Source organism: Micrasema longulum, unplaced genomic scaffold, assembly GCF_059751315.1.
Source record: "Micrasema longulum isolate JH-2025_06_02 unplaced genomic scaffold, ASM5975131v1 h1tg001877l, whole genome shotgun sequence".
NCBI classification, from domain to species: Eukaryota; Metazoa; Arthropoda; class Insecta; order Trichoptera; family Brachycentridae; genus Micrasema; species Micrasema longulum.
In genome coordinates this window covers 87,808-115,527 of record NW_028279051.1, presented here as the reverse complement: position 1 = coordinate 115,527, position 27,720 = coordinate 87,808, and the positions used below count along the sequence as shown (strand labels likewise).

Below are 27,720 nucleotides of genomic sequence, written 5' to 3'. Positions count from 1 at the left end.
AGTTTCAGGCTGGAATAAGTTTCCAAGCCTAGTTATCCATTCCATTTCGGTCAACCAATTCAAAAACCGTATGGATGCTTGAAGGAAGAAGAACGCAGACAAAAACAGTACACGAGACATAGGCGCACTAGGAAATGTTTGCCTGCCTATAACGAATAATAATAATAACAAAGCGAACAAATCTCCACTCGATGTACTTTTTTAGAATGTTTACATGAATGTTTACAGAATGTTTACATGTTTTTTAGAATGTTTAAAACACTCGTCCAGAGTTCTGGTTTTGTTTCACACACAGAACTGTATTCTTTATACTTCATCCCCCCGGACCCGGACAAATAAACTACATTCATATAAATAAATACACAAAATGAGAGTTATGAAATCAATTTATTGCAGCTCACGAGACGGGCATATAATTTTTCTGATGATTTCTGTGTCATCTGAGTAGTCATGGGGAACTATCTTCCTAACTCAGTGTGTGCCGGGGGCGGGCTCCAAGTTCAGGTGGTGGCTGGCGTAGGGAGTGTTGCCGGGCAAAGGAGCGACATGGACAGATCCGCGAGTGGCGGCAACGTACCTATGATAATAAATATTTATAATTAATGATTTGAAATCGACTTGCGACGTATGTTATATAAATTCCATCTTGTATCACAAAGACTCAACATGTCTATTTCAGTTTCTAAAACAAAACGTTTAATTATATCAAGGCAACCTACAAGATGTAAACTGATGAACGTGTCGCAAGTTCCAGATAATGAATTGATATATCCAGCTATAACGAAATGTATACAATGAAGTCCAAGATCAATTCAACAAAGCCTCTCAAGTGTCAGAATGTCTAAGACCGATTATATAAAAAAAAAAGGTGAGAGGTACTAGTGTAAGACCCATCTTGACATATGCTCTAGAAACAAAAATGGACACCACAAGAACAAAGAACCTTTTAAGAACAACAAAGATGAGGGTCCTCAGATCGATTACTGGAAATACTCTGCGCGACCGGCTCAGAAACGACTTAATACGGGAAACGTGGGAAATTGATGATAAAGTGCACTGGAGCAGATCACGTAAAAGAGTCTGGTGAGACCATATGAGCAGTGATAGACTTGTGCCCACAGCAGCTGAAGCATGCCTTTCCGGAAGAAACCCACCTATGGTGATATTCTAAACGCTCTCGCAGCCGTAGAAAAAGTTTTTATCTCGCGTATTCAGATACAAAATACGCGAGATAAACGTTTTTTCTACGGCCGCAAGAGCGGTTTAGAATAGCACCGCTGGAAAACCCCCTAAGCGATGGGAGGATAGTTGAGCCTCATCACAGGAGATTAAGTCGTTCAAGACAAATAAGAAGATTAACAATTCCTTTTGGCAAAAATACTGTTACGGCTAAACATCATATCAGCAAGCTTTTGAATAGTGGTGAAGTGCTCTCTTAGTTGAATTTGGCTTGTTTACTTCGCGAAAATCAGCTGATGGAATAAATATGGATGTTCAAATTACACAGTGTGTAAGTGTTTACAAAGTAAGCCAACGATTTGTTATAAACACTGTCAATCAATCAAAAGAGTTCTCAAAAGTATAGTATAAATAATATAGATATATATAGATAACTTAAAAGTAAAAGTTGTTTATATAAATTTACAAATAAACAAGTGTAAAAATAATATGTATTTGAGAAAAATCCAAAATATTTTTTTTTTTTTTTTTAATCTGTGTGCATATTATATTACTTGAGTACATAGAATACATGACTTTACAAACTATTTCTTTTATTTTTTAAATAACAAAGTAGTGTTTTGCTATATCAGGCTTAAATTATATGATTATTTTTGGAAATTAGGGAAAATAGATTAATAAACAGTACATAAGTGTATCCATATAAATAAATAAAAAATTGAGTTCCTGTATTTTAAAATATTTCGACTTTAGCTTAATATAATACGAAATTACAGCATTGCATACAGAGGGATTTTGGGGCACAATCTTTTAAGAGTTAAACATTAAAACATTACATATTTTTGCCGTAATCTTTAAAAATAACCATGTGGAACTAGAATAATGTTGACGATTAAGTTCAGTTGTAACTCCTCTAAAACGCACTGTAGCTAATTTGTACATTTATGTGGCGTGACATTACTTTTTAAATATTGTGGCCTTTACTTTTCGTTGAAAAAGTTGGAGGTATTTATTTATATTATATTAAATACTGTAAAATTACCCTGGCTGGATAACGGGGGCAGGGGCGGCTAGCGCCACGGGGGGAGCGACGTAGGGCAAGGAGGCATGGGCGGCGTAGGCCAGGTGGGCGGGGGCGGCGTAGGCCAGGTGGGCGGGAGCTGCGTAGGCCAGCGGGGCGGGGGCCGCATAGGCCAGTGGGCCAGGGGCGGCGTAGGCTAGCTTCAGGCCGGGGGCACCGTAGGTGGAGTAGGCAGAATACGCCAGAGGGGCCCCATAGAGGGACGGAGACAGGGCCACGAGGCTAGCCCGGCACACTGCAAACAAACTCAACGCTACCAGGAAGAACTGGAAACAAAAAAATCCAATATATTATATATATATTTAGTGATAAGGAATAACCCGCTAAGTGGGAAAGAAAGGATATGGAAGGAAATTATGAATAATTCACCACAACACCCAGATCAATTTTAGAAAAAATCTTTGCTGGATTTTTTTCTTGCAACTGGCGGGAATCGAACCTGCGACGCCAGTTTCGCAGTTAGCCATTTAACCAACTGCGCTACGGCGACTGACAAATTGTTTATTTGTTTAAAACTCATAAAGAACACAAATTTATTTATTTATTTACGGCTCAATGAACCTTTTACAAAATTATTATGACAGCAGTGAAAAAATTACAACAAAAAATTACATAAAAAAAAACATCCAAAAAGAATACATTAGTCGAATGTATGTATATGAAGGAAATATAACATAGGTAACAAATACAAATATTTATCCATATAATAAAAAGGTAAATCAGACAAAATAACAGTTACGGATAAAATGCTGGAATGCAACGCCGAGACCCACTACATGTCAATTGACTTTAATGCGGCATATGACAGTGCCAAGGGATCGACGCAGTACATGTCAATGGCTGAATTGGTAATTCCTACAAAGCCAATACGACTTACTAAGATGACAATGTCTTAAACACAATGCTTGGTGAAGGTCTAAAACAGTAAATCAGATCCATTACAGGCGTTCAACGGTCTGAGGTAAGGTGATGCACTGGCATACTTGTTCTTTTATCTCTCTAAAAATCCATGAAAGATGCAGAAATACCACCCAGATGTAAGACTAAGCAGATGACTTAGACTAAATATCCAGAACTATCCCGGGATCGATATATGATTTCTTAAAGCTAGAGATGGCTGCAAGTGACATGGGTCTTAAAATAAATAAATGTAAACTGACGAATAAATTATGCACAGTGGGGTAATTGACGTCGAGTCACATCACATGGACAATGTCAACTTCTTTAAATATTTAGCTACTGAAATTACTAACACTAACATTATTTTACTGAGATTAGAGCACGGCTATTGGCAGCAAACATATGTTATTATGGCTTGTTTAAACATCTGGTATCCAAATAGCTCTCTAGAAAAACTAAGACCATTATTTACAAAAATCTCCTCAGACCGGTCATTGCGTATGGTGCCGAATGCTGGGTTATGACCAAAAGAGATGAAAATATGGTATTAGTATTTGAAAGAAAAACATTAAGGAAGATGTTTGGTGCTGTCAACCAAAACGAAAGTGTGGAAGAGACGGTTTAATCATGAATTAGAGACACTGTATGGTGAACCCAACATTGCACAATTAATTAAAATAAGAAGATTACAATGGTTGGGCTATGTGCTCAGAATGAATGATAATCGTTCCCCTAAAAAAACCTCAATACCTATTCGGAAGGCCGACCAAAATTATGATGGCTGGATAATGTGGAAAGTGACATTTGAGCAATTGGCCTGACGAACTTGAGAAGAACGCAGGGTGCAGGGAGGAATAGAGAGATTCTAGAGAAGGCCAGGGCCCTCAACATGCTGTAGCACCACTGATGATGATCAACAGTTACGAAGAAGAACAACATTAAAACTTAGGTTTAAAAGTTAAGTTTTACTACAAAACAACCGCGATGAAAAGAAAAAATCTTACATTTGTTAAGAAACTTTAAATAATTTTAAAAGTGAAAAATAATAGCCTAAAGAAGCAAAAAGTTATCAGAAATAAATCAATTTGTAGTAAAAACTGATAGCTAAATATATGAATGTGAACGAAAAGAGAAAGAAAATTGAATGGACATTTTGAGAAAAAAATTAATTACTTTGTCCCTTTTTCTCAAACACAAAGACTACAAGTCGAAGAATACATTTATGTGTGTGGATTAGAACCAGAACCATTGTTTTCAACTCGATGGCTGCTCTAAGATTAAAATTCCAAAAATGAAATCGATTAAAGTTCGCCTCGTTGTGTAGTGGTTGGCAAATTCACCGAACGTGCTTGAGTTCCTGTGTTCGATTTATAGCAAAGCGAATGTAAAATATTGCTTTTAAAGGTGGTTCTACAATTGAATATTTTATTGTTTTTGGACTGGCACCTGATGCATAAGGGTCATCAATTCTTACTTTTATGAGACAAAAATGATCAAGATTCCATGAAATTGGGGTAACAATTGAACGTAGTTATGCAGAAAGCAGCCAGTCCACAATTTCGGAAAATGAGATATTGATGTTATCGGGTGCAGTAAGGTCGAATCTATGTTCTGCTACGAACAGCCAGACCGCTTTCATATAAAAAACTGTATTAATCACCTCCAGAAAAAGGTGTCGATCACAAAAACGGCTTTTCTCAATTTGCAGAAAAAACCCACAAAACTAGAAAAATCTATGGTACTTTAAAAATGTTTTAAACTGGTCAAATACACAATAAGATTCCTGTTTGTAATTTATAAAAAAACTTATGTATTCATTGTTTATCGTTTGTTAAAGTCAAAAACATCCAAACTATTGTGTAGATTTTATAATTCACTCTTTTCACAAAATGCCTATTATCTCAGTTTCACTTTTATATGGCTGGCTGCTTTCTGTATAATTACGTTAAATTTAGTGTCCTATGCCCAATTAGCTGCGGAAAAGGAATGCTCCTTTTTTGAGATATATATTTTAAGTTTTGATTTTTTCCACAAAAGTTTTGCATTGGATGTCAACATAAGTTTTTTATTTTTTTCCCAAATACACAATGTAATGTATTCTTCTTCATTATTTCAACGAATAAGTCAATTATTCGTAGCATCTTCACCGTATACTGCGCAAATACCGCGAGCAGCTTTGGCACCTTTATTCCTCGATTGAACGCGAACAAAAGAAGGTATCGAAAATGCTCACTTTTGTCTATTTGACATACCATTCTAAAGGTGTAATATTTTTGGTTTGTCCAAATGTTTGTAGACAAAAAAAATTGTCTAAAGTCTTTTGTCTACAAACATTTGGACAAACTCAAATATTGTTATAAAACCAACCGGTCCAAGAAGGAGTTAAAAATTAGGAAATTGTTTTCACGCGTTGACTAGTAATGTAAAATAATTCGGTCAGACGAATCTCTTCACAACAATAAAGGTTTCAGCTCTTTAACTTTACTAAAATCAACAGACGGAAGAATTGAACAAACATAGATGTAAACGTAGACAAAGTGGTGAATGTTACACATTGTGTAAAGTGGCCACTTAAACTAACCAATGACAGGTCATAAGCCCTATAAATTCCTAGACTTCCATATTCCCTTCTCTAAAATGTTTTCAACCCCTTTTGTATTTTGTTAATATATGTAACGTAAAAAAAAACATAACATCTTCTAGAGCAGAAATTTTTCTTGCGAATGACGTATAAAATTTATCGTTTTACTTTTGGTGCTCATTTTTAAATTTAAAAAGAAAAACGAAAAATTAAAATAAAAAATTATGTTTGCACCTAATATTTTGTCATTTTGCTAAACCCTTTAAGCCGTTAAATAATAATTAAGGTTTTTTTAATGTTTATTTATTTATTTTATTTTATTTGGGAAATCAACAGTTCTACATACATATTTATAGTAAACAAACAGATATAGTGTATAAACTCAATCAATAACAGATTTCCACAAAGTATGCAAAGTTAGTAAAGAAAATATATTACATATTAAATAAATACATTTAAGTTTATACATATAAAATTGTTATTTTCATGTACTCGTTAGTATGTTTCAATAATCAAAGATTTTTATTTTTTTTTAAGAACAGTAAGTTATTGTAAATTAGGCGAGATTAGGACAAGGATGGGAGATGTACATATTAATTATTATAATGTCTACCAAGTTACATAATGCATATTTAGTGTAAATTTTTAATCTGACAGAGTAAAGTTTGTGTAATCTAAATCTTTTTTTTTTTTTTTTTAAAAAAGAAATATTTGCGTTCTTATGATTTACCCAAATATTTAATTTTGAGGGCCATTTTCAACGAGTTGTAAATAACTCACTATTAGAAAATGGAATCGAGTTGGGGTAGAGTGGGATTCGAACCACGGACCTTCGGTCCGTGAGTCCGAGACACTAGCCACAGGACCACAACCCGATTGCGTATGGTGCCTTGGTTAACATTTTCCCAAAAAATATGTGAAAATAATTATATTTTAATTTTTCTCACCTTCATCTTGGAACTCGTTGTGGGTAAATCCTTTCTGACAAAACAAACTTGTGTGATGGCGAGAGTCTCTCTACTTGTCCTTATATAGTTACCAAGTAAAGAGGAACGAGATTATCTGCTGCCTTTGATACCATACAAAACCTTTCAACGATGTGCGTAGTAATTATTCTGAATTCAAAACCGTAAAATGTGGTTACTCGCATACATACAGAAAAATAAACTTTTTACCTTAACATTGAAATTATTATGATATTAGGTAATCGTCGTCGTTCCCTGTTTCTATACCTAATGGTGCATAGGGCACTGCATTAGTATAAGTATCAATGGAAGCATCAACATATTTTTTTTTTTAAATGATGAAGGTAAGACGATGCGTCTTACGCTTTAGATACCAGACCCAGGACTTAATACTGCGGTGTGAAAAAACATTTTAAAATATTTCATGTCAATGATGCTGGGAATGAGGAAGCTCAGTGCTACAGAAAATGGAACATCAAACATGTTTTCTTATGCGCGGGAAAAATTAAAGCGAAGAAATAAATTGTATGGCGAAATTTCGACGTCACTAGTTTTTCCGAATCCATCAATTATATAATGTTGTGATAGACTTTTTGCTCCCGGAAAGACAACTCGATAATCAGCAGAAATCACCGAAGAGAACTTGTGACTCCACAAGCGGAGTAAATTCAAAATCACAAAACTTTAAAAAATAACATTGCAATACAATTATACAATACATAATTTATTTTATTTTTTTAATTTTGTCTTAGCTTGATAGTATATTAACAAATAAAAAAATATTAAAAAAACTACTGAACTTCCTCATTGAACCTGAGATCTCTTGCATGGTGGTAAGTAAACGCGCTGACCATAAGAGAGAAAACGAAGTTAATTGGTAGTCTAGTTTTGTTATTTTTTTGCACTGTGTGTAAAAATGTCTGCCTTAAAACAGATTGCACCTGTTTCGCAGACTACACACCATCATATTTCTTTTCACGGTTGATAGGGCATAGGGAACTGCATTGGTATACTTAATGCAAAGCGTATATCAATAACCTGTTACATGATAATAAGGAGATCAGCCTTACGCTTCAGGTGCCAGTCCAGAACATAAAATAATGCAGGGTAGAACAACCTTTCTTTTTTATCCAGTCAGTCAACCCCAGGAATCGACCCTGGTGCCTAAAGCATGGTAGGCGAACGCGCTTACTACTATACTATGAGGTGGACTTATCCCTGCTCGGTTTCTTTATTCAGGTTTTTACTTAAGAGTAGACAATTAGTCGAAAGCACTCGTCTAGGATTCTGGTTTACTGGACTATGGAAATTGTTATTTTAATGAACCATTAATTTTATTTATATTACAAAAGAGATAAAAAAAAAACATTTTATAAAAGGGAATATAAATCTTATAAGCATTTACAAGGCTTGTGACCTGCCATTGGCCGGTTTATATTCATACAATTATTCTGTGAAAAGATGACTAAGTTTGATATGTCACTTTTTTAGGCATACAGAGTTATTATCACCGGATTCATCTCGATGAGATCAACAATCTAGCAAAATATGGTATGTCGTTTAAAAACAAACATGACATGATAACAGACGTGATATACCATATTTACAAATGGAGTAATAGTTGACAATTTATTATATGTCAAACACGATTCGTCGTTTCGCCGTCTTTGCTTTAAATGACAAAATATGATATGTCAAACATACCTTGTTTTGCCAACCATAACTCTATTTCTAAAAATGGTATGTAATTTTTGTTGAAAGATGGCTAAATATGGAATGTCACACATATATTGTTTTGCGTTTTTGTTGTAGATAGCTAAATATGGCATATCAGGAAATCTGTAAAAAATATTGATTTTTTCGGTATTCTGTCTCAACACGCTATGAAAAAAATTCTAAAGTAACAAATGTTTAATGCATGTACTGATAAATTAGGCATGTAAACTAAAATTCAGATTTTTCAGAGCTCATCAAACTTTCAAATCGCTTTCCTTCAAAGTTTATAAAGAGTGACTAAGCCATTTTTCCACTGAATTATTGTAATCTTATGTTTATAAATTCCTCTCGTTTACCCTTACTTCCTATCGATAGTTTTGTTAAGTTTATCCACTTTACATTTCTGGTTATGTTTGCATTTACGTGGACATAATCATTTGTGCGTGGACACAATAATAGATGCATGCATTGAATTCTACGTATTGTGGATGCCTACAAGATAAATGTAACACACGGTGCATTGAAAATAATACGCTAACTTGCCTTTTTTTCAATTTTGAAAAATGGTGGAATATCAAAAAAACGGAATTGAATCATCAGCACGTTTATTTTTATACCTCGAAAAATAATATTTGAATTCTTAATAACCTTATTTATATTACTTTTTCTTATTTATTAGCATAATATATATATATATATATTATATACTTGCTTATTTGATCAATTAGGGCTTCCTAACAGGCATCTTTAGACTGGTAAATATTATACAGTGCACGGATTATTTATTAAAAAATAACATTTATTATAATATGTTTATATGGGTTAAACATTTTTATTTGATTCAACAGAGATACAATAATACTTTTATGAAACAGAATGGGACAAAGCTATTGTATACATGTGTTGGAGGTATAGTACGATAAGGGAGGACTCTATTTTATTTAAATATTTATTGTTTTATTGCAATGTACAGGTTCAAAATAAGGGGGTCAGTAATATTCTAGAATTCCAATAGAATTCCATCAAGAACCGTCAACAAATAACTTAAATATAATATTTGTTATAAATTTGCAATCACCTTGTGATGCTTGGATTCAAAGAAGCAGCCGGCCTTGGGGCTGTGCGATGTCCGTGTTCGGGCGTGGTCCCCTCACCCACCGTCCACTTCTGCAACAATCCACAAAAGCAGATAATTTGTAAGTACTCGTACTTGGTCTCACAACCCCGAGTACCCGGTACAAGGAACTAGTGTGGCGCAAGACTTATTTAATCGATATAAATATTGTCATTATCATACCTCTATATGACACTGCATCGGTACACAGAATGCAACGTTTCTTGGTATATCTGTTATATGAAGGTAAGATGATTAGTCTTACGCTTTAGGTGCCAGTCCAAGTCCAAGTGTATAACCATGCCAACATTGTAGTAGAGAGGGAAGTACTTTAATAAACATTATGCGGTTTGCCAACACTGGAACGCCTTTTCAGTTGGCAAACCTGATACGAACCTAACTTTATTCTATACGACACTTCTATATGACACTTTAAAGGAGATCACTCGTGGCACGCGCCATTTTTTTCTCGATCTTTCGTCTCATCTGCACGCAAGGGCCTTGGCTAGTTTGGACTATATTGTGAATTCCTTTGATAAAATTATATGGTGATATAGTGTGTAACTTCTAGTAATATATATTTCAAATATAATCCGCGATAATCTTTATGATCCGCACTCGCAAATAAATATCCTATAACACATAGAATTAAGAATAGTCCAGAAACCGCATACGCACATCAAACAGAAGGCGACTAAACTATTTATAAATGGTAGGTTTGTAGACGTCGCTCAGTACGCAACTCCTGATTTGAATTCAACTATGCCGTGTTGTGTCCTTTTAAAGTGTAGAAATACTGCTAGGATCTTAAAGAAACAGGATGGCACGTGCACTGGCACCTGAAACGTAAGACCAAAAACCTTATCTTCATGCAACAGATGATCGAGAGATACGCTTAATTTACATCTTTAAGCCCGCTGGCTCGAAAAAATTAGGGCGTGAAGGTAGTGGGTCATATTCAATCCAGTTTTAAAAGTCGCCGTTCAGGCATTTTTTAATGTTATTTTATCATCATAAAAAAAAATAAAAAACGTGTGGTGAAGTTTTGTGTACGATTTCGCATGACTTTGTTAAGGAAAATGACGTATAAAAAATAATTTTCAATACTACTGGGTACTGGGTATAGTAAGGTATATTAAATTGATTTATTTTTTTATGTCATTCTACAGTTAGAGTTAAATATGGTTAGTACTTATTATTCGATTATTATCACAGGATATGCACCTCACTACAATTAACACTTTAGGTAGGTACCAAACCTCAGCCTCGATACCAGTTAACATTTAGCGCGGTACCTGAATATTGAAACTCTACTGAAAAAAGTATTTAAAGGTTTAATGAACAGGTTAGTGAGTCCTTAATACTTACATTGTTTTTTTGTTCAGTATTAAAGTTCAAGAGAAACTATAGACAGTTAATGCACTACAAGTCTACAAATTAAAATAACCGCATTATAGATGGATTTATTAACGGAAACGGGGATTGTTACAATGGAATATATAAGCAAAGCATTTACAAAATTTATGACCTGTCATTTTTCCCTGATTTCAGATCATTTTACTGAAAAATTTGAAATGGGTAAATATATTTTCGACAATGTTTGAGTATGTCCAAATGCTTGCAGACTGGCTGGATTTCCTCCCTAGGAAGTCATTCATATTTAAACTTATTTCAACAAAGAGGGAAAACATTTTTGAGAAGGGAATACGGAAGTCTAGGCATTTACAGGGCTTCTGACCTGCCATTAGCTGGTTTAGGTAGCCACTTTACACAGTATGTAACATTCACCATTCTGCCCATGTTTGAACATCCACATTTCTTCAACTCTTCCATCTGTTGTTATTTATGCGACTGAGATTCATCTCATTGAACTATTGCAGCTACATACTAGGCAAAGCCTAAAAAAATTTTTTTTTTCAATTTCTATACTTCTTCATGGACCAGGTGAGTTTATCAACAATATTTTGAGTTTGTCCAAACTTTTGGATTCAACTCTTTAAGGAGCTGCTTATATTAACATATTACAACAGAGATGAAGAACGTTTAAGAAAAGGTAATATAGAAGTCTAGGCATCTACAGGGCTTATGACCTGTCATTGCATTAATAAAGGTTTCAGCTCTTTAACTTCACAAACATCAACAGACGAAAGAATTCAAGGAATATAGATTTTTAAATATGGGCAGAATGGTGAATGTTACACAGTGTGTAAAGTGGCTACTTAAACCAGCCAATCACAAGCCCTGTAGATGCCTAGACTTCTATATTACCTTCTCTAAAATGTTTTTTATCTCTGTTGTAATATGTTAATATAAGCTGCTCCCCAGGGAGTTAAATCCAGTCCTTGTCTACAAAAGTTTAGACAACTCAAAATATTTTAACTAACGTAGATTTAAAACAAAACTACTATTTAAGTTTAACTATTCTCAATATGCAGATATAATATAACCACAGTGCCTTATAATACACACGAATTTCACACGTTTTTCATCAGATCTGAGTTTTTTACATTTTAATAAGTATATTATTTTTTATCTTACAGGTTTACTACATATATGTCTTGTAAATAGTCCATAAAATGTTATTTCATGGTTCTGATGTTAAATAAGCTTTTTTTATCAAACAGTTGATAGTAATAATGAAAATAAAACCTCGGGTCTGATTCAAAAGATAACAAATAAATATGTATGCTTATTATTTTTTATGGCAGAAGCTTAAAAATTATTGCAATAATATTTTTTACGTATTTCAAGTCATAAATTATCAACAAATATTTTTTATCTTGTTTTGTGAATTTGGGCCCACTGTGACAGTGGAAAAACAAAATTTGATAAGAGCCCACTTAAGTTTTTTTTTAATAAAAAAAAATCTCAGCTTTTTAATTTTTACGTAAATTGCGTAGGTATATATGATTTTTTTTAAATAACAAAAAAAACTTCAACTGGCTCTTCTGTAAAGTTTCTACATGTTGCTTAGTAAGTGTAGCCTTTCCATCAACCGTAAAAATATGTTTTTTCAAATCAATCAATCAACACCGGTTTCAAAACTTCAATATCTCACCACCGATTCTAGCTTTGATTCGCTCATAGAACATGCAACCATCTATTTTAGTATTGCAATAATATTCTGGAGTGTCTGCGCCTTGCTACCATCGAGGTTAAATCACTTCTTTTCAATTTTGCGCTTTGCTTATCATTTCTAGATAAATCGCACACAAAATACGATATTTCCCGCAGGTCTAACAAACTTGAATATGTGTATTGTTATAATTTTCTATGTATGTTTAAAATCATGTACCTAATATTATTTTGTAGTATCATTTATCCCAATACTTGATAAATATAAACTCTTTTGAGATCGCGTGTTTTGATAAATATGTAATTTTTTAAGACCTATCATTAACTTACTACCTCTCTAACACATTTCGTTTTTTAATCAAAAAACAAAAAACATTTTGGTATCGCAAAACGAGTTTGGTTTCTACCTACTAGATTTATCGACTTGTTGACATTGGGTACATAAGACATTGTATTGGAACAGCAAACGCAGCGTATTTGAACATCTCTTACGTGAAGATAAGGTGATCAGTTTTGCGCTTCCGGCACCAGTCCAAGGATGAAATGTTGCAGTGTAAAAGCACCATAAAAACTATTATTTTACCTGGACTCTGCCTGAAATCGAACCTGGGTACTCAAACATGGTAAACAAATGTACCAACTCTCCACTGCGAGGCGCCTTTTTTATAGTTAAAAAAACAAACATTTGCCATCATATGATTCCCCAAAATATTTCAGTTTTGTGGGCCAGTTTCAACAAGTTGTAAATAATACTAAAAGAAAATGGGAATCAAGTTGTGGTAGAGTGGGGTGCGATCCCCAATCGATACCCGTTTTCAGGATTTTTACCTATGACCCTGGCATCGAGCAGAAAATACTCTTCGAGTATTCTAGTTATATTTTACATACAAAACCGTATTCTTTATCTTCTCGGACACATATTGATATAATGGCGAGTTACCTCCAAAATAAAAACCAAAACGTCTCATACGGTATATTTGCGACAGAGTTTTTCCATATTTTCTCGGGTGTCCCGCAAGGCTCTAACCTGGGTCCATTGTTGTTCTCAATTTTCATTAATAATATTAAATATGTAATTTTGAACTCGCGTTATCTGTTGTTTGCGGATGACTTAAAACTGTTCTTGAAGGTGACAACTTCTGACGATTTTCGTCTTCTCCAAGTGGATATATCTAATAAATCTGAATGGGAAAGGCGAAAGAAACTTAGGTTTAATGTTTCCAAGTGTTCGGTCACATCCTTCACTAGGGCCCAAAAAACTCTATTTTTAGCTACAAAATGAATGACCAGAATCTAAATACAAACATCGAATGCTAAGGATCAGGGCGTTAGAGTACCCTGACATTTCATGAACACATAGAGACAATCAGTGGTAATGCATTGAATATGTTAGGATTTGTTCTGCGTACTGCCAGGGTTTTAGAAAATACCCGCGTACTGAGAACTTTTTACAGCTCCTTGGTGCGGAGTAGACTAAATATATCAAATCCAAAAGAAGTTTCTGAGATATCTCTTCATGAGAGAATGCGGGTATTACCCTTGTCTCTACCCGACCGCTACAACAGTTTAAAGACTAGAAGAAATGTGTATTTAACTGCACATTTTTATCGATTGTTGCGCGGTATGATTGATAATTCTGAGGTTATGATGAGCATTGGTTTGTATGTTCCTGATAATTATCTAAGACAGCGTCAGCATAGATTATTTCATATTCCGATATACAAGACCAACCTGACGATGGTTATGCTTATTGGAAGGGTTACCGCTATGCTGAACAACATCGCTCTGGATGTTGATCTGTTCAATGTATCCGAAGGAGTTTTACGGAGCAGGATTCTCCTACTATTTCGACAAGAGTCTTTTCATTTATTTTTTGTCTTTCTATAGTATGTACGTCTTAAATTTTAGTTTGTAATGTATGTATTATTTTAAAAAAGTTATAATTTCATTTAATAATATTGTCATTTAATTTAGTGGTTTGATTTTATAACTAACATTGAAGTCCAATAACGTATGCAGCATCCTGCTATAACAAGCGTTTTGAGGATGGGGCGGTGGACCTAGCTTGGATACGTGCTGTGGATGCCTCAGGAGAGCCTTAACCCTAGTTGCCTCTTCTTCATATCTTCAGACATCTGCTATCCTGGAAGACCGTCGCTAACAATCTTGCGACTTTATTCGGCAGAACTAAGGACACAGGATTGACATTGGAGAAAGCGAGAGCGCTGGCTAGCAATAGGATCCTCTAGAGGCCTTTACTGATGTCCACATGCTTCACTTAGGAGCGGATATCGAAAAGAAGAAGAAAAATTTACTTGTCTGAGAGATTGTTAGGACGATTAGGGTCTTTGTACAGTCTTTATGAACAGTTTCGGGAAAGGGGTGGGTCCTTTCATTGATTGCAGATTGACGTCTGTACCGTTTTTGTGGATAGTGAAGAAAATTAATCCTTTACAAAACGGGGGTCACCGGGCAGATCTGAGACGTAAGATTGCGGGTGCCCCTGTCAGTGGACATCTTTTGCTAAAGACTTCCATGAGCGCAAAATAAATGTCACATTTATCGTTTTCGCTTGATGAGGTCAAGTTCTTCCACAATTATAGTTGGTCTCGCGGTGTAATGGTCAGCGCGTTTGCCTACCATGCAAGTGTTCTCGGGTTTGATTCCTGACATCGTTGAGATAAAGTATTCATTTAAAAAGTTGTTTTTACACTAAAATATTTCAAAGTCTCTGGACTAGTACCTAAAGCATAAGACTGATCATCTTACCTTCAGGTAACAAAAATGATCAAGATACACAGCGATTGATGTACCGATCCAGTGCCCTATGCACCATTAGGTGCGGAAATGGAACAAATATAAATAAACGTTTCCTGAATAAAACCTGTGACTTATTTTGAGGGTCACCTGGGGGCTGGGGGCGTTCTGATGCTCCAGAGAGTAGATACTGACATTTCCTATCACTGTCAACATAAAGGGGTTTAAACTGGGTGATGGATTTATTAATTTATTTACAACTATATCTTCATTTCAGACTTGAAAGCTCCAGCAAAGCAATAGAATCGATGTCTAATACACTCAATTGCGTGTCAACATAGACAAAAGAGTATAGTTTACTTATAAACTCATCTGAAACACAAATTATGTTTGCGGGTAGTCAAAGATTGCTTAGTAAACTAGACGTATCTTCACTTAATCCTCTTAATGTCAATGGTACCGATATTCAATACAGGAAATCCGTAAAAAATCTTAGAGTACTAATGGATGAACATCTATGATGGCGAGCTCATACTAATAAATTAAGCAGCAAAATATTTTTCAGTCTACACTCACTAAGAAGATTGCAAAAATTCTTACCAAATGCACCCTTATACAAGCATTACTACTACCTATTCTAGATTCCGCTGATGTTTCCATCACTAATTTAAGCTGTGAGCAACTCGATAAACTTGAACGACTTCAGAATACATCCATAAGGTATATTTTTGGTCTTAGGAAATATGACAACATTTCTGATTGTCGTAGGCAACTGAAATGGCTCAAAATTAGACAGCGGAGAGACTATCACTCCCTCTCACTTCTGTTTAATGTACTTTATAGTCCTAACGCTCCTTTATACATCCGTGAAAAATTTCAACGCTTATCAGTTCATAGTTTACCTTTTCGTTCTAATTCTCAAGGCACTCTCTTAATGCCCATCCACAATTCCTCTTTCTTCTCTAACTCATATAGTATCCAGGCAACTTGACTGTGGAATAACCTCCCATCCACCATCAAAGATGTTACTACAGTATGTCTGTTAAAATCACGCTTGAAGAAACATTTCCTTTCTCTTCCTTAATCTATTCTCCTTTCCTCTTTCCTCTTTTTTCCTTTGTCCTATTGAGTAATAGTATTGATTTAATGTTATTTATATACAAATATATTTTTTTCTATTTTTATATATCTTTAGCTTTTTTATATCTTTATTTTCCATTGATATTAATTTTCGGTTAATTTATTATCTTGAATTATAAAAATAAAACTTTTATATTATTGGTTGGTTGGAAGAAATTGCCATTTCCCGCCAAGGTACAATTAAAATTATGTACAAAAAGTAAAATAAATAAAAACATTTTTTTTATAATGTATATATTGTCCCTACCATGTAAAGTGTAAACAATGAGGGGTTTTAGAAAATCAGTGAAGGATACAATGAAAATTTTTAATGTAAAGATTTGTTCGCAGTTTTCCTTACTGAATTTGGTTGGTAGATGAAGAAATATGATAAATTCGTAATGAAAAAAAAAACATTCTTGCTTGTATGAACGAATCCAAAAAAATACATTTAGTCTTCAAAACGGATTCGGGTATGTGGTGGACGCTTTCAATGGTTGAAGACTGATAAAATATTTAGTTTATTATATCTGTAAGTTGGCAGCCAGTGCAGAGTTGGCTACCGTGTCAAGGAAAGCTGCACTAACTCCACGTCGGGTGTTGTGTTTACAGTTTACAGTTTACACGATATGGTATTGCATGCCAAACTTCTTATTGTAAATTTATTATCCTCCACAATGCACAAAATAGTCTGCATCAGCGGTTCTCAATAATATATGGATAATAAGAAACTTAGACAAGTGGTTTCGAGTCGATATCTTTGATAAAAATTATGAAAAAGCAAGTCCACCTCTTTGTGGAGTGGTTGGCGCGCTTCCCTGCCATGTCCTAGGATCCGATTCCTGGCTTTTAGGTTGGTTACACGGCAACATTGCATGTCCTTGGGCTGGCATCTGAAGCGTAAAACTGATTACCTTACTTTTCACGTAACAAAAGTGATCCAGATAAACTGCAATCGTGCTAAATAGAATATAAAAAATATTTTATTACGCAGAGTATACTCGTATATATACATTATTAGAGCATTTTTCGGAGAAGTTTCTCGAAAATGTACAAAAAAAGTTCGTAAAAATGTATTTTAAAACAAATTAACTTATTTGAAATATCACAGGTACAGGTAAATAATAACCAATCAATTATAGCGTTGTTTTGTGTCGTGAAAGATTGCCCGTTTACGAGTAGCCATGCTTTTCAACGCTTAGTGTGTTTCAACAGTTACGGAGTTCTCCTTCTAAATGTCAGGAAAACTCACCAACTTGAACTCGTGACGTTAAGGGGAGTGTAATTTTAAGATTACAAAAAGTTAAAATATCATAGCGATTATAATATGATACATAAAAAATAATAATAATTATGGTTAAGTAACTTAATCTAACTAAAAAGCCTTAATAAGTTCATTAATATTTAAACTAGTGTAATTTTGAATGAATAAATAAATAAATAAATTTGATAAACCACTGAACTTCTTCAATGGAGTGCCATGCCGTGCCCTATGCACCACTGGTTTAGGAAAGGAAAATGATAATAATGATTTATTTATTTAAAAAAAGAAAAAAAAGATATTACAATATATGTACAATTTATATTTAAAAAAACGTTTTTCGCCAATTATACGTAAATACCAATTAGTATCACAAAACAAAAAAATTTAATGTTGAAATGTTAAAATTAATTAATTAAGTGTTAACATAAGTTGCGTCCGTTTTTTGCCAATTTAAAAATGAATTCAATAAGTAAAAAATAATTAATGTTATAGGTACGTCATTCGGAAGAAAATTTTCTGATTTGCAAGATATTGTATTTGCTTTTACGTCACATGAATTATTTTATTCGATTACAAGCCTTCAAAATGGAATATCAATTAGACGAAAGTGAGCATGTTCGAGTCCTCCTTTTGTTCGCGTTCAATCGAGGGAAAATGTCAAAGCTGCTCGCGACATTTTCGCGGTGTACGCTGAAGATGCTATGAAATATTGACTGTGTGTATTAATATGTCAATGGTTGTAATTATTAGTAGCATAAAACATGCTTTTAAATTTGTAATTTTGAATTCCCGCAAAAACGGTGATTCCATTGTATGTTTTTTTGTTCGTGGCCGTTGAAATTTGTGTAGAACAATATCACGAATTTGGACGTAACAACAACCGAAGTCTTTTTTTTACGAATGTATTTTTGTTAAGTTTCTTTTTTACATTTATGTTTGAAAACATTTCTCCACAATAATATATTGATTTTGAAAATACAATTAATTATTCTAAATCCATTTCATATATTTTAATCGGTATTCGTAGTTGTGGTATTTCCTTTTTACTGAAATGAACCAAGTCTCCAGCTAGAATACTGTACTCCTATTTAGTCACCTTACTATAATGTAAGTATTAATAGACTAGAAAGGGTCCAACAATTTTTTTTTAAGCAGGTCGACAACCGATCAAACATTAACTTCTCTAACCATGCTGAAAGTAAGCAGTACCATGAAATAAACTCTCTTAAAAATCGAAGAATAATGTTAGACCAGTTATTTTTATTCAAATTAATAAATAGTAAAATTGATTCTCCTAACCTACTTAAAAGACTTTCATTCCGTGTGCCATTTAGACCGACACGACAAAATCTTCTGTTTTACACAGAAAACCCGTCAACAAACTATTTTAAACAATCTACAATACCTAGAATATGCGACCAATATAACAATATATTTACCGAGGCTGATATTTTTTGTGACAATGTACGTAAATTTAGACAAAAAATTATAGAAATTTTGAGTAAAGCAGATATTTCTTACCCATTAATACTAAATGCACTCTTGTACAAGTATTACTACTACCCATTCTAGATTACGCTGATGTTTCCATGACTGATTTAAGCTGTGAGCAACTCGATAAACTTTAACGACTTCAGAATACATGCATAAGGTACATTTTTGGTCTTAGGAAATATGACAACATTTCTGATTATCGTAGGCAACTGAAATGGCTCAAAATTAGACAGCGGAGAGACTATCACTCCCTCTCACTTCTGTTCAATGTACTTCATAGTCCTAACGCTCCTATATACCTGCGTGAAAAATTTCAACGCTTATCAGTTCACGATTTACCTCTTTGTTCTAATTCTCAAGGCACTCTTTTAATACCCATTCACAATTCCTCTTTCTTCTCTAACTCATATAGTGTCCATGCGGCTCGACTGTGGAATCATCTCCCATCCACCATCAAAGATGTTACTACATTATCTCGGTTTAAATCGCGTCTGAAGAAACATCTCCTTTCTCTTCCTTAATCTCTCCTCCTTTCCTTTTTCCTCCTTTTTTCATTTTTCTCATTGAGTAATAGTTTTGATTTAAGCTAATTTATAAAAAAAATACGTTTATTTATATGTTTATATATCTTAAGCTTTTTAATTTTTTTTCTATTGAATATGTTCTGTAACTTGAATTATAAAAATAAAACTTTTATTTTATTGGTTGGTTGGAAGAAATTGCTATTTGGCAATAAGCCCTCCAATGTACAAATAACATTATGTACAAAAAGTTAAACAAATAAATATTTAGCTTTATTATTAAATACATATTTTTTCATTTCGTTTCTTTTACATTTATTATATTGAACATAATTTAAATTATTGTATTAAGTGTAAACAATTTTTTTGGCGTGTGCATGAGTGTCTTACAATAATATACAAAGAAATTGGCAATATTTGCGTACATACTGTTTGTTTACCTAATAAAATAATATTTTTAAAAAAAATAACGTATAGGCATGTAGTATATCTTCAATACTATACGTCATTCGTAGAATGAGAACAAAGTACACGTTATGCTTTGTCAATGAGTGCTTGAAATCAGCCACTCTTGCACTTCATCAAAGTTTGGAGTGATCTATTACTCGGTTTTCCGCCATTTGTCTCCCTTATCGACAAAGTTTTGCACTTCGGCGAAAAGTTGGCAGCTAATGGCGCCCGCTGCATGATACCCCTGATTTAACACGACAGCAGTATAAATATTACACCAATATTCGTGGAAGTTATACAACACAAGGCAGCGATGGAGTCAGGGTAATTATTTGGATTGCCATGCATTGTGCAAGTGGGAGAACTCTTACCCCGGACCACCCCATATCCATCACCTGGAAGTTGTTTACTACGAGGCAAGGGGGTTGCCATGACTGTTTCTGTAGGTATTGCTATTACACACTCACCCTGATAATACTGTGACCACACATGCCACCAAAAATATTTACATGTATCAGATTTCATAACTGTATAAATAATTCAAAAACAGCGGACACTCAAACCTTATTCGTTAAGTTAATATATGTATAAAATGTTTCAACATCAATGCCGTAACAGCACGGCGTTTATTGGGGGAAATACATTAGTTTGCAAAACAGTATTTCATTTGCCGATTGCTTTTCATTATAAAATATAAAAATAAATATGAGAATGAAAGGCGAGTTTCTGGCGCCTCCAAACCAGAACCAACCAGCTAAGGGAAGGTAATCCCAACTGAAAAATCTACCGGAGAAGTCAACGGGAAACCACTCTGGTCATCTTTTTCCAGAAATCACTATGGCGAGTACATCCAGCAAGCCGTTGTCCTGGCCTCGGAGTAGCGCAGGACCAAGATGCTTTCGCTGTAGTGATCGCCAATGTCGGGGAGACCCAGCAAGGCTCTAAAAGAAGAAGTTAAAATATTCTTTAAAACTAGCTTTACTTCATTATGCCTATGTAATCGTACGTAAATAAATAAAAAATATGTTTATTTATAATGAGTTGGGTGATCGATTTTTTTTATTTCACTTTTCGGAGTTGATAATTTATTCCCTGTTTTTAATTTGACCATCCTTAACGTTGAACATATAGAAGAACTCCATTATCCAAACTCCAGTTATTCGGATCGCCAAATATTTAAATGATTATCAGGAAATAAAAATTAAGGAGTTGTTCCTCATTGAAATTTAAATGTGCAATTAACTTTGCTGGACATGTTTGAGTATGTTTTTAATGTGATTCCGATTCTCTGTATTATTTTAAAAGCAATAAAATCTGTCACTTATTAATCCGGATAATTGCATATTTACTGTAACTTTGAATCATTATCAGATTAGATTACAATTGTATCTTAAAATTGTTGGAAAAAAGTACGATTAGTATAAATTAGTTATTATTAAACTACATTTAAATATTGACAAAAGTCAATTATAGCTAGATTTGTTGTTAACCATTTCTTTATTTTCATTTAAAATAATACGTGGGAAACGACATTGTGTGTGCGAAATAAAATTTTAATTATCATAAAAATACAAACGTGATAATGTTTGGTCACCGCGCAAATGTATATGGTGTCATGTCAATGCACTAGCGGGCGTCGAGACGCCGGATAAAAGCCTTCGCTGTTTTGATAAGTGGCGTAAAAGCTTTTTCGACTGATTGGCGAGCGGTTGGAAGGATAACATTTCGTCTATGGTGATCAACTAAAAACATGTGACCGACATTAAACCAATTTGAAAAAAAAGCAAACAAGTGTAACTTTAAACTTTACTAAAACAAACTTTTGCCAATAAAAAACATAAAATTGATCATAAAAAGTATTTTTTGTTTTGAAATGAAGTCATTTAAGAGCGTAAAACGAGAAAAAATGTCAAACATTGAAAGAACATCTTCTACTGCAGCTGACTCAGGTTTTTGGACGACCATAGAGCTCCTGATGGGAAGAGAATGGAAGGACGAAAATGGAGAAGAGAATCGGGAAGCCGATGGCAGAAACTTGATAAGAGGCGAAGAAAGAAGAGGAAAAAGAAGTTTGAGAAATGCGGGGATGAAAATCAATTCACTGACTTCAGTTATTAAACACCTAGAAAATGGAGTTCATAATTCAACGACAGAGTTAAGGTAATTAAAATTATTTATGATAACACCATTTCCTGTTACGGTCCTCTTATCTCACTCATCCGCACCGCACTACCGCAGTAGTGCATATGTAGAAAAGTGCATTGTAATATGTATTTTATTTTATTTACATTTGAAAAAAAAAATATTATTATAAATTTCATAAAGAGTACATGTTTTTGTAAAATTCTAAACATGTCTACTTTTACACATCTAGTAAATGTTATCACTGTAACTCTCCAAAAAAAGAGACTAAAATCTTGTGCTTGGAGAGTGACTTACACTGTTATAGTTGTATATTTATAAGAGTTTTTATAACTTTAAATACGAGTACATGAGAAAGAAAAATAAAAACATATGACATTTAAAGAAAAAACATAAAACTAATTAAAATTTCATACTAATTAAAATTTAATGTTGTTTTTAAACGTGTTCGAAAAATTTCTTTGGATTAACTTTAAATTTATTTATTGATATATTACTTTTAATGGTTTTTAGTCAATTGGGAAGATTATTATAATTTTTTACACCTTTAAAGACAAAGCTATTTTGACCGTGACTTGTATGGAATTTAGGAATTTCAATATTACGTTGGTATCTGAGTGACTTATTCATCTCAAATTCTTTTTTTTATTTTTTCTTTATAAATTTATATAATATAATTTATTTTATAAAGAGTGTCTACTGTATGAACCTTAAATATTTTATGTAGACTTTCCATGTTGAATGTTGAGGGTTTCTTTAAAATTACGTTAATGATTAATTTTTGTACTATTTTAAGAGGGTTTAATATATTGGCGTATGCACCACCCCTTTAATTTTAATTTAATTTATTAATTAACAAATTACAACAGGGATGGAGAATACCTTAAATAAGGGAATATGGAAGTCAAGGCATTTTTACAGGGCTTATGACCTGTCATTGGCTGGTTTAAGTGGCCACTTCACACACTGTGTAACTTTCATCATTTTGCCCATGTTTGAACATCCATATTTCTTCAATTCTTCTATCTGTTGATTTTAGTGAAGTCAAAAAGCTGAAACCTTTATGTATGTGAAGAGATTCATCTGACTGAACCATTTCACATACCAGGCAACGCCTGAAAACAATTTTTCAATTTTTAAACTTCTTCTTGGACCAGTTGGTTTCATTACAATTTATTAAGTAATATTCGCTCTACTTTAACTTGATTTGCACTTTCTAACGCCCTTATTTATGACTAAAAGATAATGACGCTAAAATTAAAATATTTTCGTAAATCATAAGAACCCAAATATTTATTTTTTAATATATACACCACATAAAAATAATATTTTATGTGCTCAAATAAAAACAGAATATTATTCATTTATACCTAATTTATCACATATACTCTAAATTCGTGTTAAAGCCCTGAAATTGTTCTTTCTTTGTGCATACTTTTTTCCTAATTAATATTGTTTAATAAATTGAAAAAATGAATCTTGTGACATTGTCTTTTTTTCTAAATAATTGTCCGATGTTACAATATTAATTAAAGAATTATCTCAATTGCCACATTAAATAAAGTTGAAGAATCAATCTTGGGCCTTAGGTCTGTATAATTTCATCAAACAAGCAATACTTTAGCAAAAAAACAGTTAAATCACATGGATGTGATTTAATTAGCATGTAATGCATGACATAATCATTTAAAATATTATTTGTTTAAATTTAATGTTGTGCACACAGTGCTATGCTAATATAAATCTAGACAATATTACGAACAAAAAATAAACCTAACACAGCACCAATTACGTACACAACACAATATATGAAACAACTATCTAACAGTACAACAAGATGTAAGAAGAATTTGAGCTTTGTGTGAATTTACTAGTGATTGTGTTTTTATTGTTGTGAGTATGAAATGTAGTGCGTGGAGTGAGGTGTATGGAGTGATGTGTATAAGATGTGGTGTTTATGTAGTGTGTATTCTGGTAGTACCTAGTTTAGTATTAATTGTTTCTGTTTATTTTCAAAGAGGCTAAATGATATTAATATTACAGTAACTTTAAACTTTGAAGTAGGGCACACATAAGCAAATTCCCCTATGTGCTCCAATAATAACAATAATAACATTAGTAATACTAAACAATAAAATCTATAAGACTCAGCTTCCGTTTGTAGCAGAGAGCTGAGTCGTTAAAGATGTCTAAATCGTTCATCTTCTCAATTTTAGAAAAGTTACTAACTGCTCTTCCTAAGAGCGAATTTTGAGCTGCTCTGGTGTTGCATTTGTTGTAGCTCAGTAATACAGTATGTCGAGTGCGACGAATAGGAGTATTAAAGTTTATTTCATTTCGTTATAATCATTCTTTGAGAGACTTTCTGAAAGAACTGAAATGTTATTGAACACGTGATTATAATGTGTATTTTCAAATAATAACTATTTGGTTAATTATCAATCCAGTTAGTCCTAAATACCCGCATTAGAAAATCAGAATAAATTTGTCATAATTAGGCAAACTACTAAAAACGAAAAATATAACTGTCGTACTATGTCATTCTAATAATTGTATTATTTTTAAGTAAAACAAAAACACTGAAAGTACTTAGTTCAAAAGAAAATTTAAAAAAATGACATTCTGACACATTAATATACTTAGTTTGATAAACCAATAACCGGTTTTATCGCTCTCGCGATATCAAAGTAGTTTAAGGTGTTTTTCTGAAAAGAGTTTAAGTTGTTTTATAAATAATAATCAAAAGTCATTTAATTCCCACAATATATAAGATAATTTTTAAATTTAGGATGATATTCACCCGTCTGCCCCATAGTGCAATGCCTGAAAATGTTTTTCAATTTACGCTTTTTGGACTAGTTGATTTAATTAAAACTACTTTAAATTTGTCCTAATTTTGTAAACAATTACTGGACAAGTTATTGAGATTTACATTATACAATAGACATGAAGATCATTTTAGAAAGGGGATCTATCATTGACTTGTCGAAGTGGCCACTTTACACACTAAAATATTTACTATTTAGCCTATGTTCCAAAATGTTCTTCATCTCTATTGTAACATGTTAATCTTAAAATTTTGACAATCCCAAGATATTGTTTGTACATATATAAATCATTATATGATCATGTTATTTAAGGTCCTTTAAAAAATTTTTTTTTCTACACAAAAACTAAATAGAACTTTTATAGGCCCCTCTTTGCACCTTCTATTAATTCCACAAACAACAGTTTACTGTTCTTTCGATATAAATAACGTACATTACACGTTTTATGCATTTAATACTTTTTATGTATTTAAAATTAAGCAGCTGTAGGAAATTAAAAAAAACATTATGTATGCCGACGACTTTGGACTATTCTATAAAATTAAACAGACGCATTAACAAACAAGGACATAAACGAAGACCTTAATATGTAAACTAAATGTACAAACACAAACTTACTTACACTTAATGAAAAAAAATGCAATATTATCCATTTTTAATCTAGAAAAAAAGGTCTCAAAGTAGATGCTTACATAAATGATGAACGACTAACTGAAATTGAACATGTTAAATACTTAGGACTAACAATAGACAGACAATAGACAGACAATTGACATGGACAATTTATATCAACAATTTAATTAGCAAAGTGGCGGAATTGTCTCGTCTTTTTTTAAAATCAAAAACTTTGTTCCAAAAACGGAAAAAAATCTAATGTGCCTATGTAAAAACTAAAATATGTTGTATGCAACTACTATGGGGAACAGGAAATCAAAATGACATAAACAGACTACATCTTTGTACAATCACAATCAAATATTAAAGTTAGTATATGACCTACCCTGTCTAACAGCAACTAAAGAACTTTTTAAACAAACTAAGCTATTAAATGCAACTGAACTCTTTAACCTAGAATCCTTATAATTTATTAATAAATTAGCCATTGATGTAATTATAGACGAAGAACTAACACTTGAAAAAAATTGTAGTGATCATGAAAACAATACGAGAATATCATATGCAACATTCTAAAACGAAACAAGGACAGTCGAGACTTATAAACTAGGGACTAAAATTACACAATAAACTACTAGACAAAACTAAACAAAAGACTCAGACAACCTGTACAAAAGATGTTAAAAATATTATTAGTAACAGTAGAATATGAATTTTAAAAGTAAAGATACTTTGTTAAATGTATGTAACCCGTAAGGGTTTATCAATATTATTTTTTTTAAAAGAACCCGATACTTACCGTGCAAAAATGCTTGCGAAGCACAGATGAGCCTTTAATTCATTTATTCATTTAACTATAATTCTATAATTTTCTGACTGCTTTTAGTTAAAAATTAAAAGAAATATTGTTTCATCGTAAAAGACCTGTCTAACGAAGATACATAAATTTATATTGCGAATGTTTAAGTTTCTTGTACAAAAAAAATGTATGTATAATCAATATCATCATCATCATCATCATCATCATCATTCCCATTCCACACCCAATGGTGCATAGGGCACTACATTGGTAGACCAATCGCAGTGTATCTTGATCATTTTTGTAACATGAAGGTAAGATGATCAGTCTTTCACTTCAGGTGCCAGTTCAGGGACTATGAAATATTAAAGTGCAGAAACACCTTTCTAAATAAATATTTCATGTCAACTATGTCGGGAATCGAACCCGAGACCTCTTGCGCGCAAGCAAACGCGCTGACCACTGCACCACATAAATATACCAACGAATAATTTATGCACAATACAATATTGTAAAGTTTCTTATAAAAGTTTTTTTACAACCATAAAATAAAATTGTCTCTTCTCTGTTTTACAATTTTCAACAAAAAAAATATAAAAGAAAATTCGATAAGCATTTAAGAACTAAAGCGGTAAAAATTAACCTTTAAGTTAACCACAGCTTGGATGTTTTACTTAATAAAAGACTTGTCAAAAAATAATGACTTATTTGAGAATTGGTTTTCATTATTTCCAGCTGCGGGTTGTTTGAGTTTAAACTTCCTAATTTATTTTCCTTTATCGCTGTCTATATGGTCTTTAATTTGAAGAAAGTAATATCACCTCCATCTAACCAGGCGATAAACGTTTAATTTGAATAAATATCTTTTTGCGTGATACGGTACTATTTGGTTTTCGTTCAATTAGCATTTTTATCTGATATAAGTGCTATTTCTTTAGCATGAAAAATTTAATTATTTTAGTTGTAAGACAAGAATTTGGTGTCTTGGGATAATGTATTCACCCTTGGAAAAATACGAGTAACTCTGCCCAAGAAAGCATAATTATTTTCACTAAAACTCACATCCCATTGAAATTTTTATATGCCAAGGATAAATACATGTTAGCTTATAACAATAAAG

The 27,720-nt window shown here is 32.9% G+C and overlaps 2 protein-coding genes across 2 annotated transcripts in view; one reads left to right on the top strand and one right to left on the bottom strand.

Annotated features, from left to right (window-relative positions):
• Positions 1 to 368: 368 nt before the first annotated feature.
• LOC148273669 (uncharacterized) lies at positions 369 to 6,813 on the bottom strand. Its single transcript, XM_088238375.1, has 3 exons — positions 6,689 to 6,813; positions 2,222 to 2,526; positions 369 to 577 (listed from the first exon to the last, which is right to left on the bottom strand). The coding sequence occupies exons 1-3, from the start codon at positions 6,692 to 6,694 to the stop codon at positions 472 to 474; spliced, it is 417 nt and encodes a 138-aa protein (XP_088094501.1). The 5' UTR covers positions 6,695 to 6,813; the 3' UTR covers positions 369 to 471.
• Positions 6,814 to 21,890: 15,077 nt separating this feature from the next.
• Positions 21,891 to 27,720, top strand: part of LOC148273668 (uncharacterized) — a 44,565-nt gene continuing 38,735 nt past the window's right edge. Inside the window, exon 1 of the mRNA XM_088238372.1 lies at positions 21,891 to 22,376. Within this exon, the coding sequence (XP_088094498.1) occupies positions 22,090 to 22,376 (287 nt within the window). The 5' untranslated portion in view covers positions 21,891 to 22,089. The remainder of the gene's footprint in view (positions 22,377 to 27,720) is intronic.